The 26,183-nt window shown below is 41.6% G+C and overlaps 1 protein-coding gene across 1 annotated transcript in view; it reads left to right on the top strand.

Moving 5' to 3' along the window:
* TMEFF2 (transmembrane protein with EGF like and two follistatin like domains 2) overlaps positions 1–26,183 on the top strand; it is a 1,197,396-nt gene that overhangs the window by 1,070,720 nt on the left and 100,493 nt on the right. The window contains exon 8 of the mRNA XM_044303870.1: positions 22,249–22,372. Coding sequence (XP_044159805.1) covers positions 22,249–22,372 — 124 coding nt within the window. The remainder of the gene's footprint in view (positions 1–22,248; positions 22,373–26,183) is intronic.

The raw sequence follows: 26,183 nt of genomic DNA on the forward strand, positions 1-26,183 counted from the left end.
CACCTGCGGCACCTGAGGGGTTAATTGTGCGGATCACAGCCCCCTGTAAGAGATCGGGTGCTGCCAGGCAGCAGGGGGCAGTCATATACACAGTTCTTAGTATATTCTAACTTGAAGCATCCCCATTTCCATGGGAACGCCTCTGTGTTAGAATATACTGTCGGATCTGAGTTTTCACGAAGTGAAAAATCAGATCTGAAAAAAAACAGTTATGCAGACTGATCCGTTCTGAACGGATACCATTGTTTGCATTATAGGAGCGGATCCGTCTGTGCAGACACCAGACGGATCCGCTCCGAACGCAAGTGTGAAAGTAGCCTAACTATATAAACATGCCTATATTACACTGCCTGTTAACAATTAGGGTCCATTCACACGTCCGTTGTTTCTTTCCTGATCTGTTCCGTTTTTTGCGGAACAGATCTGGACCAGTTCTGTACCCATTCATTATTTTATTTTTTTTATATTTTATTTTCATATATAGAAAATACAGTGTTAACAAACACCAACAGTGGTGTAGTTTGGTACCGGACATATAAGAAGGCATATGCATTATAGAACATGCAAGATTAGGAAAGAAGGTAATTACATTTCCATGGGTAAAGATCACAGCAAAGTTATTATACTTGGCAAGACATTACTAGCACAAAGCAAACGAGACTCTCCCTGGCTAGCCATTATAGACCCATTAGAAAAAGTGAATATAAATGTAGATACAAAACCTCTAGATTTTTCGTTAGCTCTCAGCTGGAAGGGAAGGATCTGGTATAGCACAAGGTATATTAATTCCCCCTTTTAGCCCAATATTGAAGAGGAAGATGCAAACCTGTATTTTATCCATTGAGCCCATCTTTTCATGAATGTTATGTGTGTTCGTGATTCCCATGAGGCAAGTTCTTCAAATCGGTAAATTTGGTCAACCTTAAGCCTCCATTGTTCTATCGTGGGTATATTTGTTTGTAGCCAAAATTTGGGAATCAGAAGGCGTGCCGCCAACAAGAGCTGTTTAAAGAGGAAAGAGGGGAAAGGTGCAGTGTTGTTAGTAAAAAGGGAAAGCAATGCCCCATATGGGGAGGTGGCTACGTCCAAGGAACATATTTGATTGCAAGTTTGAAATATCTCTTTCCACCAATTGTTAATAGGGGGGCACGACCACCATATATGGAGGAAAGTGCCTATGTCCTCTTGGCATCTCCAGCACTTGTTAGAGGAGGGTCTAGTGAAGCGCGCTGACTTGACTGGTGTAATATACCATTGTGACAAAATTTTGTAGCCATTTTCCTGGGCCCTGATGCACCTGGACGATCTATGAGGGGATTCAAATAGTGAAGGAAAGATTTGAAAAGGGAGGTCTAGACCCGTTTCCTTCTCCCAATGACGGATAAAGGCCGGTTTGAAAATTAGGGGAGGGGATCTCAGTTTGTTGTAGATGAGTGAAATAGGCTTTTTCGGGGATATAGATTTGCTATTAAAGCTTCAAACCAGTTGAGAGGATGTAAGAGATCACCATTTGTATTATTTTTACGAATGAAGGCCATGATAAGTGGGATCAGAGTAAGGTCGCAGGGCTGCGGGTTTAGGATGGATTTAATGGAGTCAGACAAAGGTATTAAACATTGGGGCTCCATAAAATGTGAGATTGGTATCGTTGATGATCTGATTGATTTAGAGAAGGTGTTACGAGGTCCAGAAGAGGCAGAACCCAAAATATCACTGATTGTGATAAGAGGAGAAGGAAAAGGGATTGAACAATGAGAGCGGTTCCACCATTTCCAGGTTTCAATAGTAGCTCTAATTATTGGGTATGGTTGAAGGCTGATAGGGGGAGGGGTATAATAGCCTAGGCATAAAGCACGAGCTGGCATGCCAATGATGCTTTGTTCTAAAGCCACCCAAGACTTGCTGTTTGAGTTCCTCAGCCAGTCGATGACTCTAGACATTGATATGGCCTTCCCATAAAGTTCAGGGTCTGGGAGACCAATTCCGCCTGTCGAGCGTGAACGAGATAGGAAGGAATAGGAGAGTCTGGCTCTCCTACCATTCCATATGAATGAGCTAAATCTTTGTTTTAGGGAAGTATAGTAAGATTTTGGGATAGGAATTGGGAGGACTTGTTGGAGGTAGGTGAGACGAGGGATGATGAGGGAAGAAAGGAGATTTTTCCTACCAAACCACGAAAGGGTCGGAGCTGATTTGTTAAGTTTGTCCAGAGCTGTGAATAAAGAAGATTTTAAGGGAGTAAAATTGAGTGAGAAAAGATCAGAAATGTTAGGGCTGATTTTTACTCCTAAATAGGTAATGGTTGGGGAGGACCAATTAAATGGGGAATTCTCCATTAGGGAGAGTTTAAGTTGTGGGGATAGGCCAATGCTTAGTATGATAGATTTATTTTTCGTTGATCTTGAAGTCAGAAACAACACTGTAATTTTTTAGATGCTCCTGAATAAGGGGAGGGAAACTCTGGGATTGGAGGTCATGATCATGACATCATCCGCAAAGGCAGCTAGTTTGTGACTTCTGCCCCCCAATGACACTCCTTCAATCTCAGTGTCCGCCCGAAGTTTTGCTAGAAGGGGTTCCATTGCTAAGATGAATAAGAGGGGAGATAAGGGGCATCCCTGCCGAGTTCCGTTGTGGATTTGAAAGGGGGAGGAGAGATCACCATTAACCATGACACGTGCTGTGGCCTGCTCGTACATAGCGAATACTGCTTTAATATATGGACCAGGCAGGCCAAAAAACTCTAAAACATGACTTAAGTAGTTCCAATTTATGCGATCGAACGCTTTTTCAGCGTCGGTGCTGAGAAGTACTAGAGGAGAGGAAGTGTGTTTGGCATGGCAGAGTACATTAATGACTCTGGCAGTGTTGTATCTGCCCTCCCTGTTGCGTACAAAGCCTACCTGGTCCATATGCACCAAAAGAGGGAGAAGGACTGCCAAACGATTGGCCAAAAGTTTCGCTAATAGCTTAAGATCAATGTTAAGTAGAGATATAGGCCTATAATTAGCACATAGTTTAGAGTCCTTCCCCTCTTTAGGAATCAAGGCTATATGAGCAATCGTCATGTCTCTGGATAGGGGGACGTTTTGCAAGGTTTGGTTGCATACAGTAAGCAAGTGAGGCAGGAGTTGTTTCTTAAAAGTTTTGTAATAAGAGGCAGGCAGACCATCCGGCCCTGGACTTTTACCCTGGGGCATTTGAGCTAATGCTATGGATAGCTCATCGATGGTAAATGGAGCCTCCAAAGATTGTTTTTGAGCTGTAGACAGTTTCGGGCAGGATGTGGAGTCTAGAAATGCGTCAACAAGTGAGGAATGGACTGTTGAGGAGAAGGAGGAAGGGATATTGTAGAGGGCTTCATAAAAATCTCTAAATTGAGCAGCTATTTTTGTTGAAGTGAAAATTAGTTCTCCTTTTGGAGAGGAAAGTTGGTGTATGTAATTGTCTGCCCTTCTGGCTTTAATTCTGTTTATTAAAAATTTAGTAGCTTTGTCTCCATGCGCAAAGAATTTATATTGGGAGTTAAGGTAATATTCTGCTGAGTTACTCTGTAATAGGGCTTTTAATTCGGCTCTGGATTTAGAAAGTTCTTGGAGTTGGGCTTCAGACAGGGATTTTTTGTGGACAGCTTCTAACTTATTTATCTTGGAAAGGAGACTGTTAATATTGCCCTCCCTAAGTTTTTTCAAATGGGAACCGATACTAATAAATTCACCTCTAATAAAAGGTTTATGGGCGTCCCTTACGACTTGGGGAGACAGTTCAGGAAGGGAATTTAATTTAAAATATTCGTCTAGTAATGTGGCTATTCTTTTAGTGGATTCGGAGTTACCTAGGATGGACTCGTTCAGTCTCCAGTTAAAACTTTTGGTTTTTCTCATAGGAGAGGCTATCTTAAGGTATATAGGTGCATGGTCTGATAGATGGATAGACCCAATATTAGCCTTTTGGCATAATTGAAGATGTTCTTTGGAGACGAAGAGATAGTCTATACGGTGATATGAACAATGAACGTGTGAGTAGAATGTGTAATCTAGGGTGTTGGCTTAGAGGGTGCGCCAAACATCCACTAAATGGAAATCCCAAAAAATGTTCTTGATAAATTTTAAGGAGCGTCTAGAATGGGTAGTTTTATGTGAGGAGGAGTCTATCTGAGGGTCGAGGGCCAAATTAAGATCTCCTCCCAATACGACTATACCTTCCTTAAAAGAGGAAATTGTTTGAGCAATGGAAGAGAGCCATCTTGCTTGATTAGTATTAGGGACATACAGGTTAATAAAGGAATACATTTGAGGGCCTATGTGACCTTTAACCATAATAAATCTGCCCTCCGGGTCCTGAAGATGGGTAATGGGTTTGAAAGGTATTTTCCTCTTAAATACGATACTTACTCCTCCGGACGAGGCAGTGGCCCCACCACAATGAAACCAAAGGGGATAGTGAGAGAATTCCATATTGGGGTAGTGATTGAACCTGAAATGTGTCTCCTGGAGGAGCAGCACATCCGCACCCTCCTTACGCAGAATGGAGAGAATCTGGCTTCTCTTAGAGGGTGAGTTGAATCCCTTCACATTATAGGAAGCTATATGAATATCAGCCATGATCAATTGTTATTGTAAGCAGAGGGGTATAAAGTGTGCTGGTCCCCCAGGAAAAAACACTCACGATCATGGATAGCCCCATCCCGCCCGAAGGAGAAGTCGGATCCCCATCAACCTGCATGTCCCTAAGAGAGGGCAAGGATGGCTGTGTCAGGTACCTAAAATAAAACAATGGGACAAGGGAAACAGTGAGAACAGAACAAATAATCATAACATAACACGGTGTGGGGTTTGACCCACCGGTGTAAAGCATGGGGGAAAATTGGTCAAGGACCAGTATACATGACGTTCAGCATGTATAGTTGCAACCTGGAAAGGGGTTTATAATCAGACAGGTGACTAACAGGACCCTCAAAGGGAGGAAAGGCAAGGGCCCATTCACGCCAGAATAGGAAAGCCAAGGAGCAAATGAGTCAGAGGTGACTCAAAAGGTAAAGAGGACAGGAAGGGGAGAGAGGCAAGTGAGGCATGTAGTACAAAAGCATTATCTAATAGGAGATAGCTAAAAACATGACTTCAAACAGGCTATGTTATGGATCCACTAGCAGTATGGAACTAGTCTAAACAATAACTAAAGATCCCTTATTTTTAAAGAAGCAAATTCTCTGGATAGATCCAAAAAAGTCCTAGGAAGGAACATCACCCCTTTCATTGGTTATAGCTAGAAGATCAAGGGTATCAATCTTGGGCTAGTCTCTTGGGGGTCAGTTGTCGGCTCCTCTTCCCCACTTTATGGGCCTTGGGAGTATGTTGCAAGGTGAAGGCAGCCACATCTGGAACTTCAGGTAAGGCGAAGAGGTCGAGGAACTGCTCCCAGTTTTCTATTTGCAGGGGAGAGATTTGAAGATGATCATAGACAACGTCTAAATCTGCATGGGAGGTAATGTTGAAGCGGCGGCCTCCTTGTGAAAAAGAAAGTCCAAAGGGAAAGTTCCATTTATAGAGGATTCTGTTAGCCCGTAGCCATTCTGTTAGTGGTTTAAGGTGTTTGCGCTTCTTTAAGGTAGAGGGCGCAAGATCTTGGTATATTGACACTAGTGCTCCTTCAAACAATATGTCAGATCTATTTCTGGCGGCCTCCTGTACTGCTGATTTGACCTGGAAATTCAGGAATTTACAAATGATATCCCTTGGGGGCTCATCCACTTTAGGCTTGGGCCGCAGGGCTCTGTGAGCCCTCTCGATCGTGATCTCTAGAGCAAATTCTGGGCCGAGAAGAGAGGAGCAGAGGGAGATGATTGCAGCCGGAATGTCACCAGGCAGAACGGATTTAGGGATCCCTCTTATACGCAGGTTGTTCCGGCGGCCCCTATTTTCCTGATCTTCTAAAGCATTTTGCATCTCATTCAGGTAGGTGCCGCATTTTCGGAATGAGCTTGTTGTAGCCCTCTGATGCTCCAATATCAGGGCCTGGTTGTTCTCGAGCGCTTCGACTCGATCACCCACTTGCCTCATATCCTGGCGCATTGCTGCAAATTCACTGAGCAGGGGCTCCAGAGCCTTATTTAAAATGTTCTTTAGGTAATTTCTAGTGATCGGGAGGGCCCCTCTACCTTGCAGCTCCTCGGTGTCACTTTCTTCATCCGACTTGTTTTGCTGGCCAGCTTTCTGTTGTTGAACCGGCGCCATCTTGGAGTCTCGAGCGATGAACGCTGCGGCCACTTTCTTAACGAATCTGTCCATTTCACCACCTTGAGCGTGGCTTTTGTTGGAGCTTGGGTGTTCCCCAGCCTTGGGGTTGCCTATTTTTACCATTTTCAGGTGTAGGGCGAAAGATTGCTGGAGCTATGAACGATCTGTAACACGGAGCTCAGAACTAAGCGGCCATCTCAGACCGGCGCTGGCTCCGCCCCCCTGTACCCATTCATTTTCAATGGGTCCTGAAAAAAACTCGTACATTGTGCTTTCCGATTTTTTTCAGGACCCATTGAAAATGAATGGGTACAGAACTGGTCCAGATCTGTTCCACAAAAAACGGAACAGATCAGGAAAGAAACAACGGACGTGTGAATGGACCTAATAGTCTAATGCATTATTTGTCTATGTGTAACAGAACAGATTAAGAATGAATGGCATACCAGTGGAACAAGATGCACTGGGTTGATTATGCAGAGACTGCACTGTCCCAGCAGTGTCCCTTTGCCCTCCCTACAATATTTATACAATTTCCCTGCACTGTCCCTATCCAAGATTCAAAAATTAAAGCTTTGTTAACCTCTGTTCTTCGCACTTGGCCCATCTGTCCCTATGCTCAGTTCACTGTAAAATGGTGGAAAGCAGGCAGGATGAGGCTTTTTATAGAGCTATGACATCATAGGGGATGTTCTGTTTGGCTGGCTGAATGGCATTATGGGTCATAACTCCTTCGCAGGCTTCTTACTTTCACTTTGTAACATGTGTAGCCGCCATTTTAGGAAAAAAATTGGGTCAATATTTTTTTTCCTTTATTTATGAAAAAAATAGTTAAAATTTACAGACATTTTGGAAAAATTCACAATTTTCTAAATTAGAATTTTTCTGCTTTTAAGACAGATAGTAATGCCTTATAAAATAGGTATCAATCAACATTCCCCATATGTCTACTTTATGTTGGAATCATTTTGTAATTGTTAGTTTATTGTTTTAGGACATTAGAAGGCTTCGAATTTTAGAAGCAATTTTTCACATTTTCAAATAAATTTCCTAAACAATTTTTAAAGCATCAAGTCAGCTGTAAATTAAAAAAATACATTTTTGGGGACTTTTTATGTTAATTAATTTGTTTCTTGCAATACAGCAAACGTTAAGAGCAAAATAAACTTCAATATGTATTACTCCGATTCTGCAATTTACAGACACCCTATATGTGGTTGTAAACTGCTCTATGAGTACATGACAGTGGTCAGGCATTGCAGGGAAGGAGCAGGCATGGGGGGATTTTGCTAGAATGGTTTTGTGTGCTATGTTGTATTTTAAGAGACCCTGAGGTACCCCTACAGTGGAAATCCCCAAAAAGTGCCCCCATTTTGGAAACTACACCTTTCAAGTAATTTAGTAACCCAACAGACATTTTATGGAATTTAGAAACACTTGACTGTGAAAATGAAAAATTTCATTTATTCCAATAAAATTTAGCTTTTTCCCCATAATTTTCATTTTAACAAGGAATAACAGCAGAAAAATCAACCCATAATGTGTTACCCTGAATATGGCAAATCCCATATATGGTGATAAACTGCTATAAGGGCACACCACAGGACTCAGAACGGAAGGAGCGCCATATGGCTTTTGCAGTGCAAAAGCGCTATGGAATATAGCAGCACTATATACTGTAAGTGCATAAAATAAATATATAAATAAACTATGTCAATGTTCACCACTGTGTGGCATCTCCCCTTCTTCTTACAACACTCAACAGACGTCTGGGGACCGAGGAGACCAGTTTCTCAAGTTTAGAAATAGGAATGCTCTTCCATTCTTGTCTAATACAGGCCTCTAACTGTTCAATCGTCTTGGGCCTTCTTTGTTGCACCTTCCTCTTTATGATGCGCCAAATGTTCTCTATAAGTGAAATATCTGGATTGCAGACTGGCCATTTCAGTATCCAGATCCTTCTCCTACGCAGCCATGATGTTGTGACTGATGCAGAATGTGGTCTGGCATTATCTTGTTGAAAAATGCAGGGTCTTCCCTGAAAGAGATGACGTCTGGATGGGAGCATATATTGTTCTAGAACCTGAATATATTTTTCTGCATTGATGATGCCTTTCCAGACATGCAAGCTGCCCATGCCACATGCACTAATGCAACCCCATACCATCAGAGATATGCAGGCTTCTGAACTGAGCGTTGATAACAACTTGGGTTGTCCTTGTCCTCTTTGGTCCGGATGACATGGTGTCCCAGATTTCCAAAAAGAACTTTGAATCGTGACTCGTCTGACCACAGAACAGGCTTCCATTTTGCCACACTCCATTTTAAATGATCCCTGGCCCAGTGAAAACGCCTGAGCTTGTGGATCTTGCTTAGAAATGGCTTCTTCTTTGCACTGTAGAGTTTCAGCTGGCAACGGCGGATGGCACGGTGGATTGTGTTCACTGACAATGGTTTCTGGAAGTATTCCTGAGTCCATTCTGTGATTTCCTTTACAGTAGCATTCCTGTTTGTGGTGCAGTGTCTTTTAAGGGCCCGGAGAGCACGGGCATCCAGTATGGTTTTACGGCCTTGACCCTTACGCACAGAGATTGTTCCAGATTCTCTGAATCTTCGCATGATGTTATGCACAGTTGATGATGATGGATGCAAAGTCTTTGCAATTTTTCGCTGGGTAACACCTTTCTGATATTGCTCCACTATCTTTCTGTGCAACATTGTGGGAATTGGTGATCCTCTACCCATCTTGGCTTCTGAGAGACACTGCCACTCTGAGAAGCTCTTTTTATACCCAATCATGTTGCCAATTGACCAAATTAGTGTTAATTGGTCTTCCAGCTCTTCATTATGCTCAAATTTACTTTTTCCGGCCTCTTATTGCTACTTGTCCCAACTTTTTTGGGATTTGTTGACACTGTGAAGATTTGAATCAACGTATTTTTCCTTTAAAATGATACATCTACTCGGATTAAACGTTTGATCTGTCATCTACGTTCTATTACAAATAAAATATTGACATTTGCCAGCTCCACATCATTGCATTCAGTTTTTATCCACAATTTGTTTAGTGTCCCAACTTTTTTGGAATCCGGTTTGTATATATATATATATATATATATATATATATATAAACTGTGTTAATGTTTGTGTAGTGAAAAGATATATACAGTATACGGTATAACAGTAACATCTACAGTACCCCGCCCCCTTAACAGTGACCTCCACAGCCCCCCCACCCATTAACACTGGCCTCACCACAATGCCCTGCCTCCCTAAAAATGGATCTCCACAGCAGCCCACCCCCTTAACTTTGTCCTTCACAGCAGCCTGCTCCTTTAACATTGAGTTTCACAGCACCCCACCTTGACAGTGACCTCCATATGGGCCTTCCCCCTTAACAGTGACCATAGGTGACAGTCCTCTTAACTGTAACCTGCACTATTCCTGGCCCCCTTAACAGAGACCTCCACAGCTACTGCCCCTTTAACAGTCACTGCCACAGTATCTCGCTCCCTTAACAGTGACCTCACAGTACCTCCCTGCCCCTTTAATAATGGCCTCCACAGTCCCCCTCCTCCCTTAACAGTGACCTCCACAGTGCCAGCCCCCTTAACAGTGACCTCCACAGTGCCAGCCCCTTTAACAGTGACCTTTACAGTGGCCGCCCCTTTATTAGTGATCTCTAAGTACCCGTCTCCTTAACAGTGATTTCCACAATAACCTGTCCCCTTAACAGTGACCTCCACAGCAGCTGCCCCTTTGATAGTGACCTCCACAGTTCCACGCCCCCTTAACAGTAACCACCACAGTGCCCGTCCATTTAACAATGACCTCCACAGCGGCCAGCCTGTCCATTTGCGACCCCCACAGTACCCCTTCTCGTTAACACTGATTTCCACAATAACCCACCCTCTTAACAGTGACCTCAACAGAGATCCACTCCCTTAAAATGTGACCTCCACAACACCCCACCCCCTTAACAGTGACCTCTACAGCACCCTGTCCCTTAACACTGACCTCCATAGCGGACCGTCCCCTTAACTGTGATTTCCATTGTTTCCTGCCCCCTTAACAGAGACCTCCACAGAGCCCGCCCCTTTAACAGTAACCTCCACAGCATTCTGTCCCTTTAACAGTGATCTCCACAGTGGCCCACACCTTTAACAGTGACCTTCACAGCAGCCATCCCTTTATTAGTGACCTCCACAGAAACCCATCTCCTTAACAGTGATTTCCACAGCTCTCCGCCCCCTTAACAGTGGCCTTTACAGCAATCTCCCCTTAACACTGACCTCCATAGCAGACCGTCCTCTTAACTGTGACCTCCACAGCAGCCTTTCCCCTTAACTGTGACCTCCACAGCACTCTGCTCCCTTAACAGTGTCATCCACAGCACCCTGCCCCTTTAAAGCTGACCTACAGCAGTGCAGAAAAATGGCTGGGTTGTTTTAGAAACCTGGTGTAAAACTGTGTGTATGTGGAGACCTGCAAGCTTCTATTGGCTAATGTAGGTCATGTGATGGTGCCACATTAGCATTGTTTTTTGTAATATCTCAGGAACGGTACGTGCTATAGAGCTGAGACGCGATCTAAAACCTTCCAGGACACCAGATATACCTGTGTGCCAAATGTTGTGATTGTAAATGCGACAGTGCGAATTCCTTTAGCCGACATACATACATACAGTCAGCTTTATATATTAGATACATTGTTTTATGGGCACCATATTGGTATTGGTCTCAGAGATACCAGCATAGCTATTTTCTGACAACTTTAAATTTTTCTCTGTGTGAGGACTTATTGTTTGTGGGATGAGTTTCCATTATCATTCCTTCTATTTTGGGGCACATGCAACTTTTGGATCACTTTTTATTTTGCTTTTTGGGAAGCAGGATATAGAAATGCAGCAATTCTGTCATTGCTTTTTGGGTTTGTTGTTGCAGCGTAGACCATGCGGGAAAAATTACACATTATCTTTATTCTGCTGGTCAATATGATTACAGAGATGCTAAATTCAAATTTATATTTTTTTTACATTTTACCACTTATTCACAAACCATTTTTTTAAAGAAAAATCATATTTCAGATCACCATTTCCTGAAAGCCATATTTATTATTATTTTTTTGGGGACATTGTGACGTTTTCATGCCATAGTGACGTTTTCATTGGTACCATTTTGGGGTACATATGACTTTTTGATTACTCGATATTACACATTTCGTAAGGTGAGGTGACATAAAATTAGCACTAGCACAATTTTTATTTTATTATTTTTACAGTGTTAACATGATGGGGTAGAGCATGTGATATTTATATAGAGCAGGATGGATGCGGCGATAGCTAATATGTATTTTTTTGTTCAGCAAAAAGCATTTTTTTTTTAAATCTTGTTTTTGTGTTGCTATTTTTTGAGAGCTTTCTTTTTTCTTATTGTTCAGGTGATTGTCTTAGATAGAGGCTCATTTTTTTGCAGGATGAGATGATGGTTCGATTGGTACCATTTTGGGGTACATATTACTTTTTGGTCACTTGGTATTACACTTTTTGTGAATCAAGGTGACCAAAATTTTTTGGGCACCACTTATATTTATTTATTTTTACAGTGTTCTCCTGATAGGGTAAGACACGTCAATATCTTATATGTCTATTTTTCTTTCCCCCCACCTATTTTCTACAATTTTATATGACTTAATTATTGGAAAAGGGCACCTATTTCTTTACTTGGAACTTTTATTTTTTCATTATATAAAACGCCTATTTTTTACTGTATATTTTTGTCCCCCTATGGGTCTTCAACTTTTGGGGGTCTGATCCACTCTGCAATGCATTATAATACATGTGTATTGTACTGTATTGCATGTCAGTGTATTAACAGTGTAATACACTCACAGCCTGCCTGTGAGACCCAACCAGAGTGACCATTGGTGACATGTACCCTCCACAAACACCTTCTATGCCACGGTCCGCTCATAGAAGGGGTTAATCAGCCAGCATCTGCTTTCACAGTCATGCTGGCAGATACAGCAGGGGAATGGCTGTCAGTCACACCTGGGTCCCTGCACTGAATGGCCATGCACAGCTCCGGTGCCAATCGGATCAGCATGACATGCTAGTATGTCAATTTGCAGGAAGTCACTTTCTGCTGTGACGTACTAGTACCTCATATGTTGTGAACGGGTTAATAAAGATACTTATGGAATAAAAAAATTAAGCAGAAACCTGAATTGTATTATGCACAGTTTTTCCGCTGCATGCGTACTGAAAGCAGTGCTAAGTATAGATGTTCCTTCTGGTTGCCATGGCTACAACTTGAAATATATGTATAGATCTACCTAAGTACAGTTTCTTCTTTCTTCTAGTCTGAGCTTAATGTACAAATACAATTTTACATTGCTAAGGTTTTATCAGGCTGCATAAATGTTTAACCCCTTAAGGACCTATGACGTACATGTACATCATCTCTGGCCATGACTTAAGGACCAGAGATGTCCGTGCAGGGAGAAAGAAGCCATCGGGTCCCCGTGCTGCTGTGACAGGGACCCGATGGCACGGAAGGTAGCACGATGCCTTCCTTAGGCATTGTGGCTGCCTTCCGGGAGAGCCTGTGAGATCCAGCCCCCTAGATCTCACAGGCAGGAAGGCTGTAAGTGTATTACAGTGTGTAATACACTTACAGCCAAAGCATGACAATACAGAAGTATTGTCATACATTGTAAAAGGGATCAGACCCCCAAAAGTTGAAGTCCCAGAGTGGGACAAAAAAAAGTGAAAAAAAAAAGTGAAAAAAAAAAGGATTAAGTAAAAATATGTATAAAATATCCTTTTGCCAAAATAAAGGGAACAAAATGATTGTAAACATATTAAGTATCGCCGTGTCCGTAACAATTGGCTCTATAAAATGATCACATGACTAAATAAACAATTTTTTGGTTACCTTAAATCACTAAAAGTTCAACACCAAGCAATCAAAAAGGGCGTATACCCCCAAAATAGTATCAATCTAACCGTCACCTCATCCTGCAAAAAATGACACCCTACCAAAGACAATCACCCCCCCCAAAAAAATATGGCTCAGAATACTATACTCAGACACTAAAAAATTTTTTTTTTTGTTTAAAAAATGCTGTTATTGTGTAAAACTTAAGTAAATAATAATAAGTATACATATTAGGAATTTCTGCGTCCGTAACAACCTGCTTTATAAAAATACCACATGACCTAACCCCTCAGGTGAATACCATAAAAAAAAGAGTTGTCAATTTTTTTTTATCACCTTACATCACAAAAAGTGTAATAGCAAGCGATCAAAAAGTCATGCGAACCCCAAAATAGTGCCAATCAAACCGTCATCTTATCCTGCAAAAATCATACCCTACCTAAGACAATAGCCCAAAAACTGGAAATATCTATGGCTCTCAGACTATGGAGACACTAAAACACTTAGAAAAATGAAATCATTGTGTAAAACTTACATAAATCAAAAAAGTTGACATATTAGGTATTACCGCGTCTGTAATAACCTGTTCTATAAAAATATCACATGACCTAACCCCTCATGTGAATACCGTAAGAAAAAACTGTGTAAAGAAAGACATTTTTTGTCACCTTACATCACAAAAAGTGTAATAGCGAGTGATCAAATAGTCATATGCACCCCAAAATAGTGGCAATCAAACCATCGTCACATCCCGCAAAAATAATTCCCTACCAAAGACAATTGCCCAAAAACTGAAAAAAACTATGGCTCTCAGACTATGGAGACACTAAAACATGATTTTTTTTGTTTCAAAAAATGAAATCATTGTGTAAAACTTACTTAAATTAAAAAAAAAGCAGACATATTAGGTGTTGCTGCATCCAGAATAGCCTGCTCTATAAAAAATATCTCATGACCTAACCCCTCGGATGAATACCATAAAAAATAAAAAGTGTCAAAAAAGCCTTTTTTGTCACATTACATCACAAAAAGTGTAATAGCAAGCGATCAAAAAGTTATATGCACCCCACAATAGTACCAATCAAACCGTCATCTCATCCTGAAACAAATGAGCCCCTATACAAGACAGTCACCCAAAAAAAAAAAAAACGGCTTTAAAAAATGCTTTGTTATGTAAAACTGAAACAAACAACCTAAAAAAGTTGTCATATTTTGTATTCTTGCGTCCGTAACAACCTGCTCTATAAAAATACCACATGATCTAACCTGTCTGATGAATGTTGTAATTAAGAAAAAATAAAAACCGCTGTAATTAAGAAAAAATAAAAACAGCTATTTCTTGTTACCTTGTCTCACAAAAAGTGTAATATAGAGCAACCAAAATCATATGTACCCTAAAATAGTACCAACTAAACTGCCACCATATCCTGTAGTTTCCAAAATGGTGTCACTTTTTCAGAGTTTCTACTCTAGGGGTGCATCAGGGGGGCTTCAAATGAGACATGGAGTAAAAAAAAACTGTCCAGCAAAATCTGCCTTGTAAAAACCGTATGGCGTTTCTTTGCTATTGCGCAATGCCGTGTGCCCGTACAGCAGTTTATAACCACATATGGGGTGTTTCTGTAAACTACAGAATCAGGGCCATAAATATTGAGTTTTGTTTGGCTGTTAACCCCTGCTTTGTTAGTGGCAAAAAATTTATTAAAATGGAAAATCTGCCCAAAAAGTTAAATTCTGAAATGTAATCTCTATTTTCCATTAATTCTTATGGAACACCTAAAAGGTTAACATAGTTTGTAGAATCAGTTTGGTATACCTTGAGGGGTGTAATTTCTAAAATGGGGTCACTTTTTTGAGTTTCTACTCTAGGGGTGCATCAGGTCGTCTTCAAATGTGACATGGCAGCTTAAAATTATCCCAGTGAAATCTGCTTTCTAAAAACCACATGGTGTTCCTTTCCTTCTGTGCAATGCTGTGTGCCCGTACAGCAGTTTACGACCATATATGGGGTGTTTCTGTAAACTACAAAATCAGGGAAATAAATATTGAGTTTTGTTTGGCTGCTTTTTTAGTGGGAAAAAAATGAATTAAAATGGAAAATCTGCCCAAAAAAGTGAAATTCTGAAATTTAATCTCCATTGTCCATTAATTCCTGTGGAACACCTAAAGGATTAACAAAGTTTGTCAAATCAGTTTTGAATACCTTGAGGGGTGTAGTTTCTAAAATGGGGTTCTTCAGACCTGAACTGGTCCTTTATAAAGTGGGTTTTGGAAATTTTCTGAAAAAGTTCAGGATTTGCTTCTAAACTTCTAAGCCTTCTAAAGTCCCCCAAAACATGTAGTAGACATATGGAAAATGTAAAGTAATAACTATTTTTGAAGGTATTACTATCTATTATAAAAGTAGAGAAATTGAGATTTGGAAATTCACTAATTTTTTATAAATATTTTTAATTTTTTAACTAAATTTAACCACTGACATGAAGTACAATATGTGATGACTAAACAATCTCAGAATGGCCTGGATAAGTAAAAGCGTTTTAAAGTTATAACCACATAAAGTGACACATGTCAGATTTGCAAAAAATGGCCTCGTGCTTTAGGTGAAATATGGCAGGGTCCTTAAGGGGTTACATAAATGGTATTATAAAATATATATATATATATATATATATATATATATATATGCACTGATCAAAAATCTAAACACAACACTTTCGGTTTTACTCCCATTTTGCATTAGCTGAACTCAAAGATCTGAAACATTTTCTACATACACAAAAGACCCATTACTCTTAAATATTGTTTACAAATCTGTCTAAATCTGTGTTAGTAAAACCAGTCTGTATCTGGTGTGCCCACCATTTGCCTCATGCAGTGCAACACATCTCCGTCGCATAGAGTTGATCTGGTTGTTGATTGTGGCTTGTGGAATGTTGGTCCACTCCTCTGCACAATATTTGCAGGAACTGGAACATGCTTCTCAATGGGTGACATGTCCAGTGAGTTTGCTGGCCATGCAAGAACTGGGATGTTTTTAGCTTCCAGGAGTTGTGTACAGATCCTTGCTGCAACATGAGGTAATTGTTGTGGATGATTGGCATAACAATGGGCCTCAGGATCTCGTCACGGTATCTCTGTGCATTCAAAATGCCATAAATAAAATGCACCTATGTTTGTCCATAACATACGTCTGCCCATACTGCCCATACCATAACCCCACTCGATCCACAACGTTGAAGTCAGCAAACTGCTCACCCACACAACGCCACACACGCTGTCTGCCATCTTCCCTGAACAGTGAAAACAGGGACTCATCCATGAACAGAACGCCTCTCAAATGTGCCAGACACCATCAAATGTGAGCATTTGCCCACTCAAGTCGGTTACGACGACAAACTGCAGTCAGGTCCAGACCAAGATGAGGATGACGAGCATGCAGATGAGCTTCCCTGAGATGGTTTCTGACAGTTTGTGCAGAAATTATTTGGCTATGCAAACCGATTGTTGCTGCAGCTGTCCGGATTGATGGTCTCAGACGATCATGGAGGTGAACATGCTGGATGTGGAGGTCTTGGGCTGGTGTGGTTACACGTGGTCTGCAGTTGTGAGGCCAGTTGGATGTACTGCCAAACTCTCTTAAATGCCTTTGGAGTTGGCTTATGGTAGAGAAATGCACTGGCAACAGCTTTGGTAGACATTCCTGCATACCAATTGCACGTTCCCTCAATCGTTGCAACATCTGTGGCATTGTGCTGTGTGATCAAACTGCCTATTTCAGAGTGGTCTTTTATTGTGGGCAGTCTAAGGCACACCTGTGTAATATTCATGCTGTCTAATCAGCACCTTGATATGCCACACCTGTGAGGTGGGATGGATTATCTATGCAGAGGAGAAGTGCTCACTAACTTAGATTTAGACAGATTTGTGAACAATATTTGAGAGTAATGGGTCTTTTGTGTATGTAAAAAATGTTTTAGATCTTTGAATTCAGCTCATACAAAATGCGAGCAAAACCAAAAGTGTTGCGTTTATATTTTTCTTCAGTGCATATTGTAGGAAGGCGGAATGGGTCGTCATTGATGGAAGGTATGTGTCACTGAGATTCCTGGCATCGGTGAGGTTAGAGCCTGTAGTTTTAAGTGTCAGCGGCAGCTAGTGCTGACTGACACTGTTTGTTGTTAGTATGGCTGTAAAGATGTGGCAAGCTCATAGAGACTTATCCAAAGCGACTTGGAGCTGTGATTACAGCAATAGGTGGCTCTACAATGTATTCACTTTAGGGGGTGAATAGTTATAGACATTGACCTTTTCTGTTATTTTGTCCTATTTGTTGTTTGCTTCACAATAAAAAAACATCTTCAAAGTGGTTGGCATGTTCTGTAAATTGAATGATGCAAATCCTTAAACAATCCACGTTAATTCCAGGTTCCGAGGCACCAAAATACAAAAAAAGTCAATGGGGTGAATACTTTTGCAAGGCACTGTATATCTGGGATGAGATTGGAGGAGTCTTGGTATTTATAAAGCTTTGACATTTGCATTACCTGGCCTTTCTTAAAGAACAAACATGAACAGTGCCCTCTATTGGTTGCATAGTCTTATGACAAGACTATTCGCTGTTGTGAGATCGTGAAAACTCAGATCCGATGGTATATTCTAACCCTGAGGTGTTCCCATGATGATAGGGACGCCTCAGGGTTAGAATATACCATCAGATCTGAGTTTTCACAATCTCACAACAGCGAATAGTGTTGTCATAATCTCCAGTCCGGCTTGGAAGTAAGTACCGTAAGTTTCAGAACGCTGTATACCGGCTTATAAGATGACCCCCAACCTTTGAGAAGATTTTCATGTGTTAAAGAGTCATCTTATACGCCGGAAAATACGATAACTGTTCATACTAACAACTATTTTGACCAGGTGTGCCTAGACTTTTGCATGCAACTTTTGCTTTCAATTCCAAAGAACACAAGTAAGAGGGCCTTAAAAGCAACATACCTATGAAGACTAATGAGCTCAATAACAGCTTTGCCTGCTGTAGAGTTAGAATTTTTAACTATTTCAATTCCAAACAATGCAGCTTAGAGGGAACACTGGCTGTAGCTTTTGGCAGTTTTTCAGGTGTTTTGCCAGCACATTCTCTATAGGGAAAAGTTGCCATTAAGAAAATACTATTGGTAATACAATAGTGTGACTAATAAAATATGCCAGCCTCAGATGTTGCCTTAAAGTCCATAAGAAATAGTAAATGCCAAAAATAATAGTGAAGCTTACTCAGCGATAATGGAAAAATGTCCTCCTGTTATGGGTGTTTGACCCACACCTGGTTTTGGCACAAAATAACCAATAGAAATGACTAAACATATAACTTAAGGGATGAACTGTACATTCTGAAAAGGTGAGAGTAAGGCCTCATGCATATGCCATCGCCGTTTTTGCTGTCAGCCAATCGCAGATTCTCAAAATATGGATACCTGACAAGATCCTGCTGCCATTTTTTTTAACTCCTTCAGAAATGTCTGCAAAAAGGACAGGAATAGGACATGTTTTATTTTTTTGTGGGGCTGCGGAACAGACTTATGGAGACAGCACATGGGTGTGCTGTCTGCATGTTTTGCGGCCCCATTGAGATGATGCGGATGAGCAAAAAACGGAGCCCTAAAACAACATACTTATGAGGATTAATAATCTCAATAACAGCTTTACCTGCTGTACAGTTTGGATTTTTAAACTTTTCAATTCCAAAGAATGCAGCTTAGAAGGAACACTGGCTGTAACTCTTGGCAGTTTTTCAGGTGTTTTGCCAGCACATTCTCTAAAGGGGAAAATTGCTGTGAAGAATATGGTCTCATGCACTTCGGTGTACTATGGCTGTGACAGTACATTTCTAGAGTTCTAAAATGATATACAAAAGCAACCAATTGGGCCTTTCCATCCCTCTGTGTGCTTCTGATTTCTTACAGAATTCTATTGTGTTATGCAACATCTGATGTCATACTATAGAGGTGATAACAATACTCCAGCAATTCTTCCTGGGGAGAATGTCTCTGGAAGGATTCATTTACATGATGCAGTGAAATATCATATAATATATTTTTTTTTGCACAGATTTGCACAGAATCAAGACTGTATTTCACAAGGCGATTGTCAGGCAGATAATTACTGACGAGCCTTTATAGGAACGCTCATTAGCGACGAACCGCCCTGTGCAATTACAATCTTTAACCCCTTACCACAATATCACGGAAATGTACGTGGGGAAATGTGGTGACTTACCGCATCTCCACATGCATGTACGTGATCGGGTTTCACTGTCAGTGCATGGATCGATGCGCTGATAGTTCAGTGAAGCCGGCGTGCTGGGGTTGCTAGGCAACCATTGACGCTGGCGGTAACAGAATTGGAGCACTGACCTGTCCTCAATCACTGTGATTGGTCCATTACTGCAGAGGGACCAATCGCAGCGCATCGGTTAGGTAAGGGGGGTTAGGGAGAGAATGTGTGCTTCTCCTTCTCTGATCATCCCATTTCCTGTCAGGGAAGCGATCAGAGAAGGAAATAGTGTGAAGTGCTGCAGTACAGTATTACCAGAGAGAATTAACCCCTTGTGTGCCAAAAAAGCAGCTTCTGTGACCCAATCAGTGACACAGATCAGTTCTGTGCCTCATCAACAGCCTATCATCTGTCATTAATTCTGTGCCTCATCCCCTGCCTCATACATAATTAACCCCTAATTAACACCTTCAGTTCCAATTTGCCACGCTTCTGTGCCTGATTTGCCCCAGTCAGTGACAGATCAGTCCTGTCCAGTCCTGTCATCAACACCTGTCACTACAGCCTGTCTGCCCGTCAAGACATCTGTCACTTCCACCTGTTCGTCTGTCAAGACACCTGTCGCTTCCACCTGTCCGTTCGTCAAGTCATCTGTCCGTCCATCAAAACACCTGTGAATCCAGTCTGTCCATCAAGACACCTGTCACTCCAGCCTGTCTGTCCATCAAGACAACTGTCAGTCCAGCCTGTCCATCCGTTAAGACACCTGTCACTCCAGCCTGTCCGTCCGTCAAGACACTTGTCACTCAAGTCTGTCCGTTCATCAAGATACACATAAAATGAAACTTGTCAGATTTGTAAAATGTGGCTTGGTCCTGAAGGTAAAAAATGGCTTGGTCTTGAAGGGGTTAAAGAGGTTTAAAAATCCTCACTTGATGATGGCTGATCATGTTGTCTAATCACAATCTGCTACTGACAAATAATGATGTTGTATGGGAAAGAGTGATGGCATTATGCAAACCTTCTTCCCCATACTGTAGAGAGGATCGCTGCATGTAATTGCAGCGGTCTCCTCCACTACAAGCAGGCATTTGCCAGGAAGGAACGCTTCCTTACTGAAAATTGCTGGCAAAATCTGCAGGTCTAAAACAGCCTTTAGAGTGTTTTGTGGAACTAAATCTGACTGCCCACACTGTGTGAATATGTTAAAGAGTAACTAAACTTTTGAATACATTTTTGTTAAAATGTCCCTAATGTCATAATAACACATTTTGTAATATACTTTATTAATGTTTTTTGTATTTTTAATAGAGTCCCCCCCCAAAAAACGCACCTTTCCCTGTGCACTTAAAATTGACTTTTCAGTACATTGCTGACTTCTCAGTGGTGTACGGAGTACAGGCTCTACAGTTTATCAATGGGACCTGTAACAGTTGTGTACACACACACACACACACACACAGGGGGAGGATAGTGACCACTGCGCTCCACCCTCACCTCTGGCCCTGCCTACTTGCCTCGCAAGTTCTAATGACAGGGGACAACTGGACGGCAATCCCTAGCTTGGAATAAGTGCTGGGAGGACAGACCAGACAAACAACAGAGAGTGAATGGACCGAGTCAATACCAGGAGAGCAATGAAGTACAAACGGAGCAAGCAATAGTCAGGAGAAGCCGGGTCATAAATACCAGGAGTGTCGTGAAGTACCAAAGGAGTCAACATAGGATCGTCGGGAGATAGAGGGCAAGTATGCCAGGTATGCAAAATCACAGCAGAACCTAAATAACAGGCAACCTGTAGCCAGCAGGCTGCCTGTTTAAATACTGGGTAGCGGGGGTCATGTGATGTGGCCAGCGTCACATGACTTGCCCTGCTGTTCATGGCTGAGCACCAAGTGCCCAGCTCGGTGCTCAGGCTTCATAAGGTAGCTAGGGGAACTGAGAACGCCGGCCACGCTGAGGGTCCATCCCACCCCCATTACCTAGGAGACAAGAATGCTGCACGCATCCTCGCTTCTGTACAGAGTCGGGGCGCCGCCGGTGCTGCGGAGAGTCAGTGCATCGGTGGCGCCCCGTGACAGGACCGCAGCGCAGGGAGTATGGGAAGGAGCTCCTATTGCTTCTCCTGCCCGTTCCCCCCGGGGGAGGTTTACTAAATCCTGGCATAGCACATGGGTACCCTGTAACCATGTGCTATGCCAGGATTAGTTGAGGGGTGTGGGCTCTGTGTACTCCATACTCCGTACACCGCTAAGAAGTCAACTGTGTACTGAAAAGTCAATTTTAAGCGCACAGGGAATGGTGCACTTTTGGAGTCTATTAAAAATACAAAAACGTTAATAAAGTATATTACATAATGTCTTATTTTGAAATTAGGAACATTTTAACAAAAATGTATTCAAAAGTTTAGTTACTCTTTGAGAAGTCCCTTTTACAGTTTACACACTAATAAAATGTGTCCACTTTGGTATAATAATATTATGAGCTTGCCTTTCCTTATCTTGTTTTGTATGTATGTGAACAATTGTAGTGACTACATTGGTAACAAACACAGTGTAAGGCCCCATGCACACGGCCGTTGTTCACAGCCGTGTGCGGGCCGTGGAACCGCGGCCTGGATCCCTCCTGAGAGCAGGAGCGCACGGCGTCACTGGTTGCTATGACGCCGTGCGCCCCCTGCTGCCGCCGCAATACAGTAGTACACTGGTATGATCTATACCAGTGTATTACTGTACTGTGCTTTTTTATGATGTTATGGTCTCATTGCTAATGCTGCTGTATTTTGTTTTTGTTTTTAGAGAATGCTAATAAATTAGAAGAAAGTGTTAGAGGAGCACATATTTCCTGTTCGGATGCTTATGATGGCTACTGTAAACATGGTAAATGTGAACAGTCAAATAACATGCTGGAGCCTTATTGCAGGTATGAAGTGCTATCTTGTGGAGAACTGGTATTAGTAGCTACAGTTTAAAGAGAACATGTCCCCACAAAATGCAATGCAATCTGCAGGCAGTATGTGATCACATTTAAGCTGCCTGGCCCCATTGCTTCTAGAGGCTCATTTGCATATACTGTATTATAGCTTCATTTTGCTCAGCAATGGAGACACATATGAACATGGAACCAACACAGATGCTTTCAGGTGTCAATCACACATGCAACAGGTCAGCCAGTTTCATAGGTACAAATCTAATGACAGATGGGAGTTATAAAAATACAAAATGCACCCAAAATGTTACTAATTAGTGACAAGCAAATCAAATTGTACTGATCGAATTTGGTTCATCTGAAATAATTCAAATTTGTGAGGGAGCATACCCACAGCTTTAGACGTTTGTCCCTCTCAGCAGTTCAACATGAATGCACATCTTGCATAGCCTTGATAATCTTACGCATACACAATTAGTAGCAGTATCAGCACATGAATGGATGATATGCCTACGAATCTTTTTTTTTTGTAGGCATATCACTTGCGCATGCACCAACATTCGCAGTAATGCTTCATGAATGAGATTTTCATGGCTGTGCGAGATATGTCAGCACAGTAGGGAATCGTGTATAGAGGGATAGTTCCTCACAGACAGAGAATTCATACAGATGAACAAATATATTTTTATGAATCATTTTGCTCATCACTATTACCAATATTTTGCCAATTAGATTTTTGCGCATGTTCTCTATGTGGCATATTATCCAGTGTTGTACTCATAGGCTTCTCTATGGGACTTGAAAAATGACTTTTTTGCACGTCTGCATTTTTAGTGGTGTTTTAACAGCATTTTTTCAGTAAATATGCCAGCTCCAGATTTAAGCTCAAATATGAAATGCAGAACACACTTTTTTTTGCTACTGGCAATATTGTTCATTAGGCAATGTTTTTTGTCTTTATGCTTTCTTTTCAAAAATGCAGCAGGCTGTAGTTCTGACATTTTTCAGGCATTTTTACATCTTTCTCTAAAGGGAAAAAAAAAAAGCAATTCACAAAGCTGTTTAGCAAAAAGAAAAGTTTTATAACACACAAAAAAAACTAGGGACTGGGGGACTGGGGGAGGATAATTACCTTATAGGAGGGGGAAGGTGGCTGGGCAGTTAACGTACAGGGTTACAGTTTGTTTAGAAAAGATCATCAAAACCAGAGAGGGGGAGGGGTTTGCCTTTATGTAAAGTCCTGTTTAAAGCCCACAGTCCAGGAAGATATAAGTGAGAGACATTCCACAGAAAATCTACTACTAAACTAGATAGGTTAGGTGACAAATCATGAGGTCGTTATTATGGGGGACTTCCCAGATATAGGCTTGGAAACTGAAACCTGTACATCTCATAAAGGAAATAGGTTCTTGGAAATAAAAGAATAACTGGGTGGGGGGCACTCTACATTTGGCGACACATAGGATTAGTTGATATAAATGACCCCAGGGTTTGTCCTATATCCAGATATTCTAACTGGACGTAGGTGCAGGGGTCTGAGATCCGACCGTTAGCTTTTCTTGTGCTTATGATTGGGCAATATAGGGTTTTATCCTCGTTTTTCTCTGCAAGGAACTACGTGGCGTCCCACGTGGTCCGCGGCACCCCTCGTGGTGTATCAGCTAACCTGTCACGTGACTACGAAGGTTTGTCTTTGGTTCCGTGTTTGAAAGCAATTATTTGTGCAGTAGTTTTGCTTCTTTGTTATAGATGTGAAATCACCCTGAAATTCTTGAAGCCGCTATTCTTTTTTTTTTTAGACCTCACTGTTCAGTGCCAGACGCGTTTCAGGGTTAAAGGTACCCCTTCCTCAGTGGCTTATTAGGTTCTTGGAAATAACCAAAGACAGTTACCTTACCCAACTGGTTCTGGACCCGACTAGAGGGGTGGTCATATTGAACTTAGCATTAACCAGTACACCTGACAAAACAACAGATGTGCAGGTTGGAGGACACCCAGGAATAGTGATCATAAAATAATAACCTTACAATTGTCATTCAAAAGAGTGTATCTTCAGGGAGTAACAAAAATACCAAACTTCAAAAAAGATAAATTTAGCCAACTAATAGAGGCCATTGGCCTAACTAACTCAGACATAATTTTTACTTATATTTCTCCAATCTCTGGCCCTGACACACAGAAGGTATTGGACAGATGACATTAGTCATTGCAGACACCCTCTATAGAAAAAGTGTTGAAAATGAAGGGAAAAATATATAAATTTTCACTTATGTTTCTTCAATCTCTGGCCCTGACACACAGAAGGTATTGGATAGATATTACAAGTCACTGCAGACACCTTTATATAAAAAGTATTGAAAATAATGGAAAAATATATTAATTTTCACTTATATTTCTCCATTCTCTGGCCCTGACACACAGAATGTATTGGACAGATGTCACAAGTCACTGCAGACACCCTCTATATAGAAAGTATTGAAAATGATGGAAAAAACTAATTCATTTTCACTTATATTTCTCCAATCTGTGGCCCTGACACACAGAAGGTATCGGACAGATATACAAATTCACTGCAGACACCCCTTTATATAAAACAAAATAATAATAATTTTCACTTATTTTTTACTTATTATTTCTGGCCCTGACACACAGAAGGTATTGGACAGATGTCACAAGTCACTGCAGACACCCTCTATATAGAATGTATTGAAAATGATGGAAAAAATATATTAATTTTAAATTATATTTCTCACATCTCTGGCCCTGACACACAGAAGGTATTGGACAGATGTCACTGGTCACTGCAGACACCATCTATATAAAATGTATTGAAAATGATGGGGGTATAAAAATGGTACTGTAGCTATAAAATACTGCCAGCCGGCCACCCACACACAATAGTCCTTAGGCTACTTTCACACTTGCGGCAGTGTGATCCGGCGGGCAGTTCCGTCGTCGGAACTGGCCGCCGGATCCGCCGATCTGCTGCTGACTGAAAGCATTTGTGAGACGGATCCGGATGCGGATCCGTCTCACAAATGCATTGCAAGGACGGATCCGTCTCTCCGCTTGTCATGCGGACCGACGGATCTGTCTTGTACATTTTTCTCATTTTTACCGATCTGCGCATGCGCATGCCGGAACGAAGGATCCGGCATTCCGGTATTCTGAATGCCGGATCTGGCGCTAATACATTCCTATGGAAAAAAATGCCAGATCCGGCGTTTCGGCATGTCTTCAGTTTTTTTCGCCGGAGAGAAAACCGTAGCATGCTACGGTTTTCTCTTTTGCATGATCAGTCAAAACGACTGAACTGAAGACATCCTGATGCAAACTGAACGGATTACTCTCCATTCAGTATGCTTGGGGATAAAACTGATCAGTTCTTTTCCGGTATAGAGCCCCTGTGACGGAACTCTAAGCCGGAAAAGAAAAACGCTAGTGTGAAAGTATCCTTAAATGGACTTTTTGGTCTTTGAAACATTTTTCTACTAAATTGATTGTGATCAGACTCCCTACACTCTCTTACTACAAATGAGCCGAACATGCATCATCGGGCGCTATATAGCACCCGATGATGTGTTACTGCCAGTCAATCACTGTAATGCCAGTAGCCAACATGGCTACATGCATTACAGTGAAGACAACACTTACCTGCATGTTTATTGGCTGCATAGCAGCAGCAAAACATGCTGGGTGGAGACTCGAGCATGGCGCTCGAGCAGATGCGGTACTCGGCTGAGTACCGCCATGCGCCTAGCATAGTGATGTTCCAACCGAACAGCAGTTCGGCCGAGCATGCTCG

This window comes from Bufo gargarizans, chromosome 8 (assembly GCF_014858855.1).
Source record: "Bufo gargarizans isolate SCDJY-AF-19 chromosome 8, ASM1485885v1, whole genome shotgun sequence".
Taxonomy (NCBI): Eukaryota; Metazoa; Chordata; class Amphibia; order Anura; family Bufonidae; genus Bufo; species Bufo gargarizans.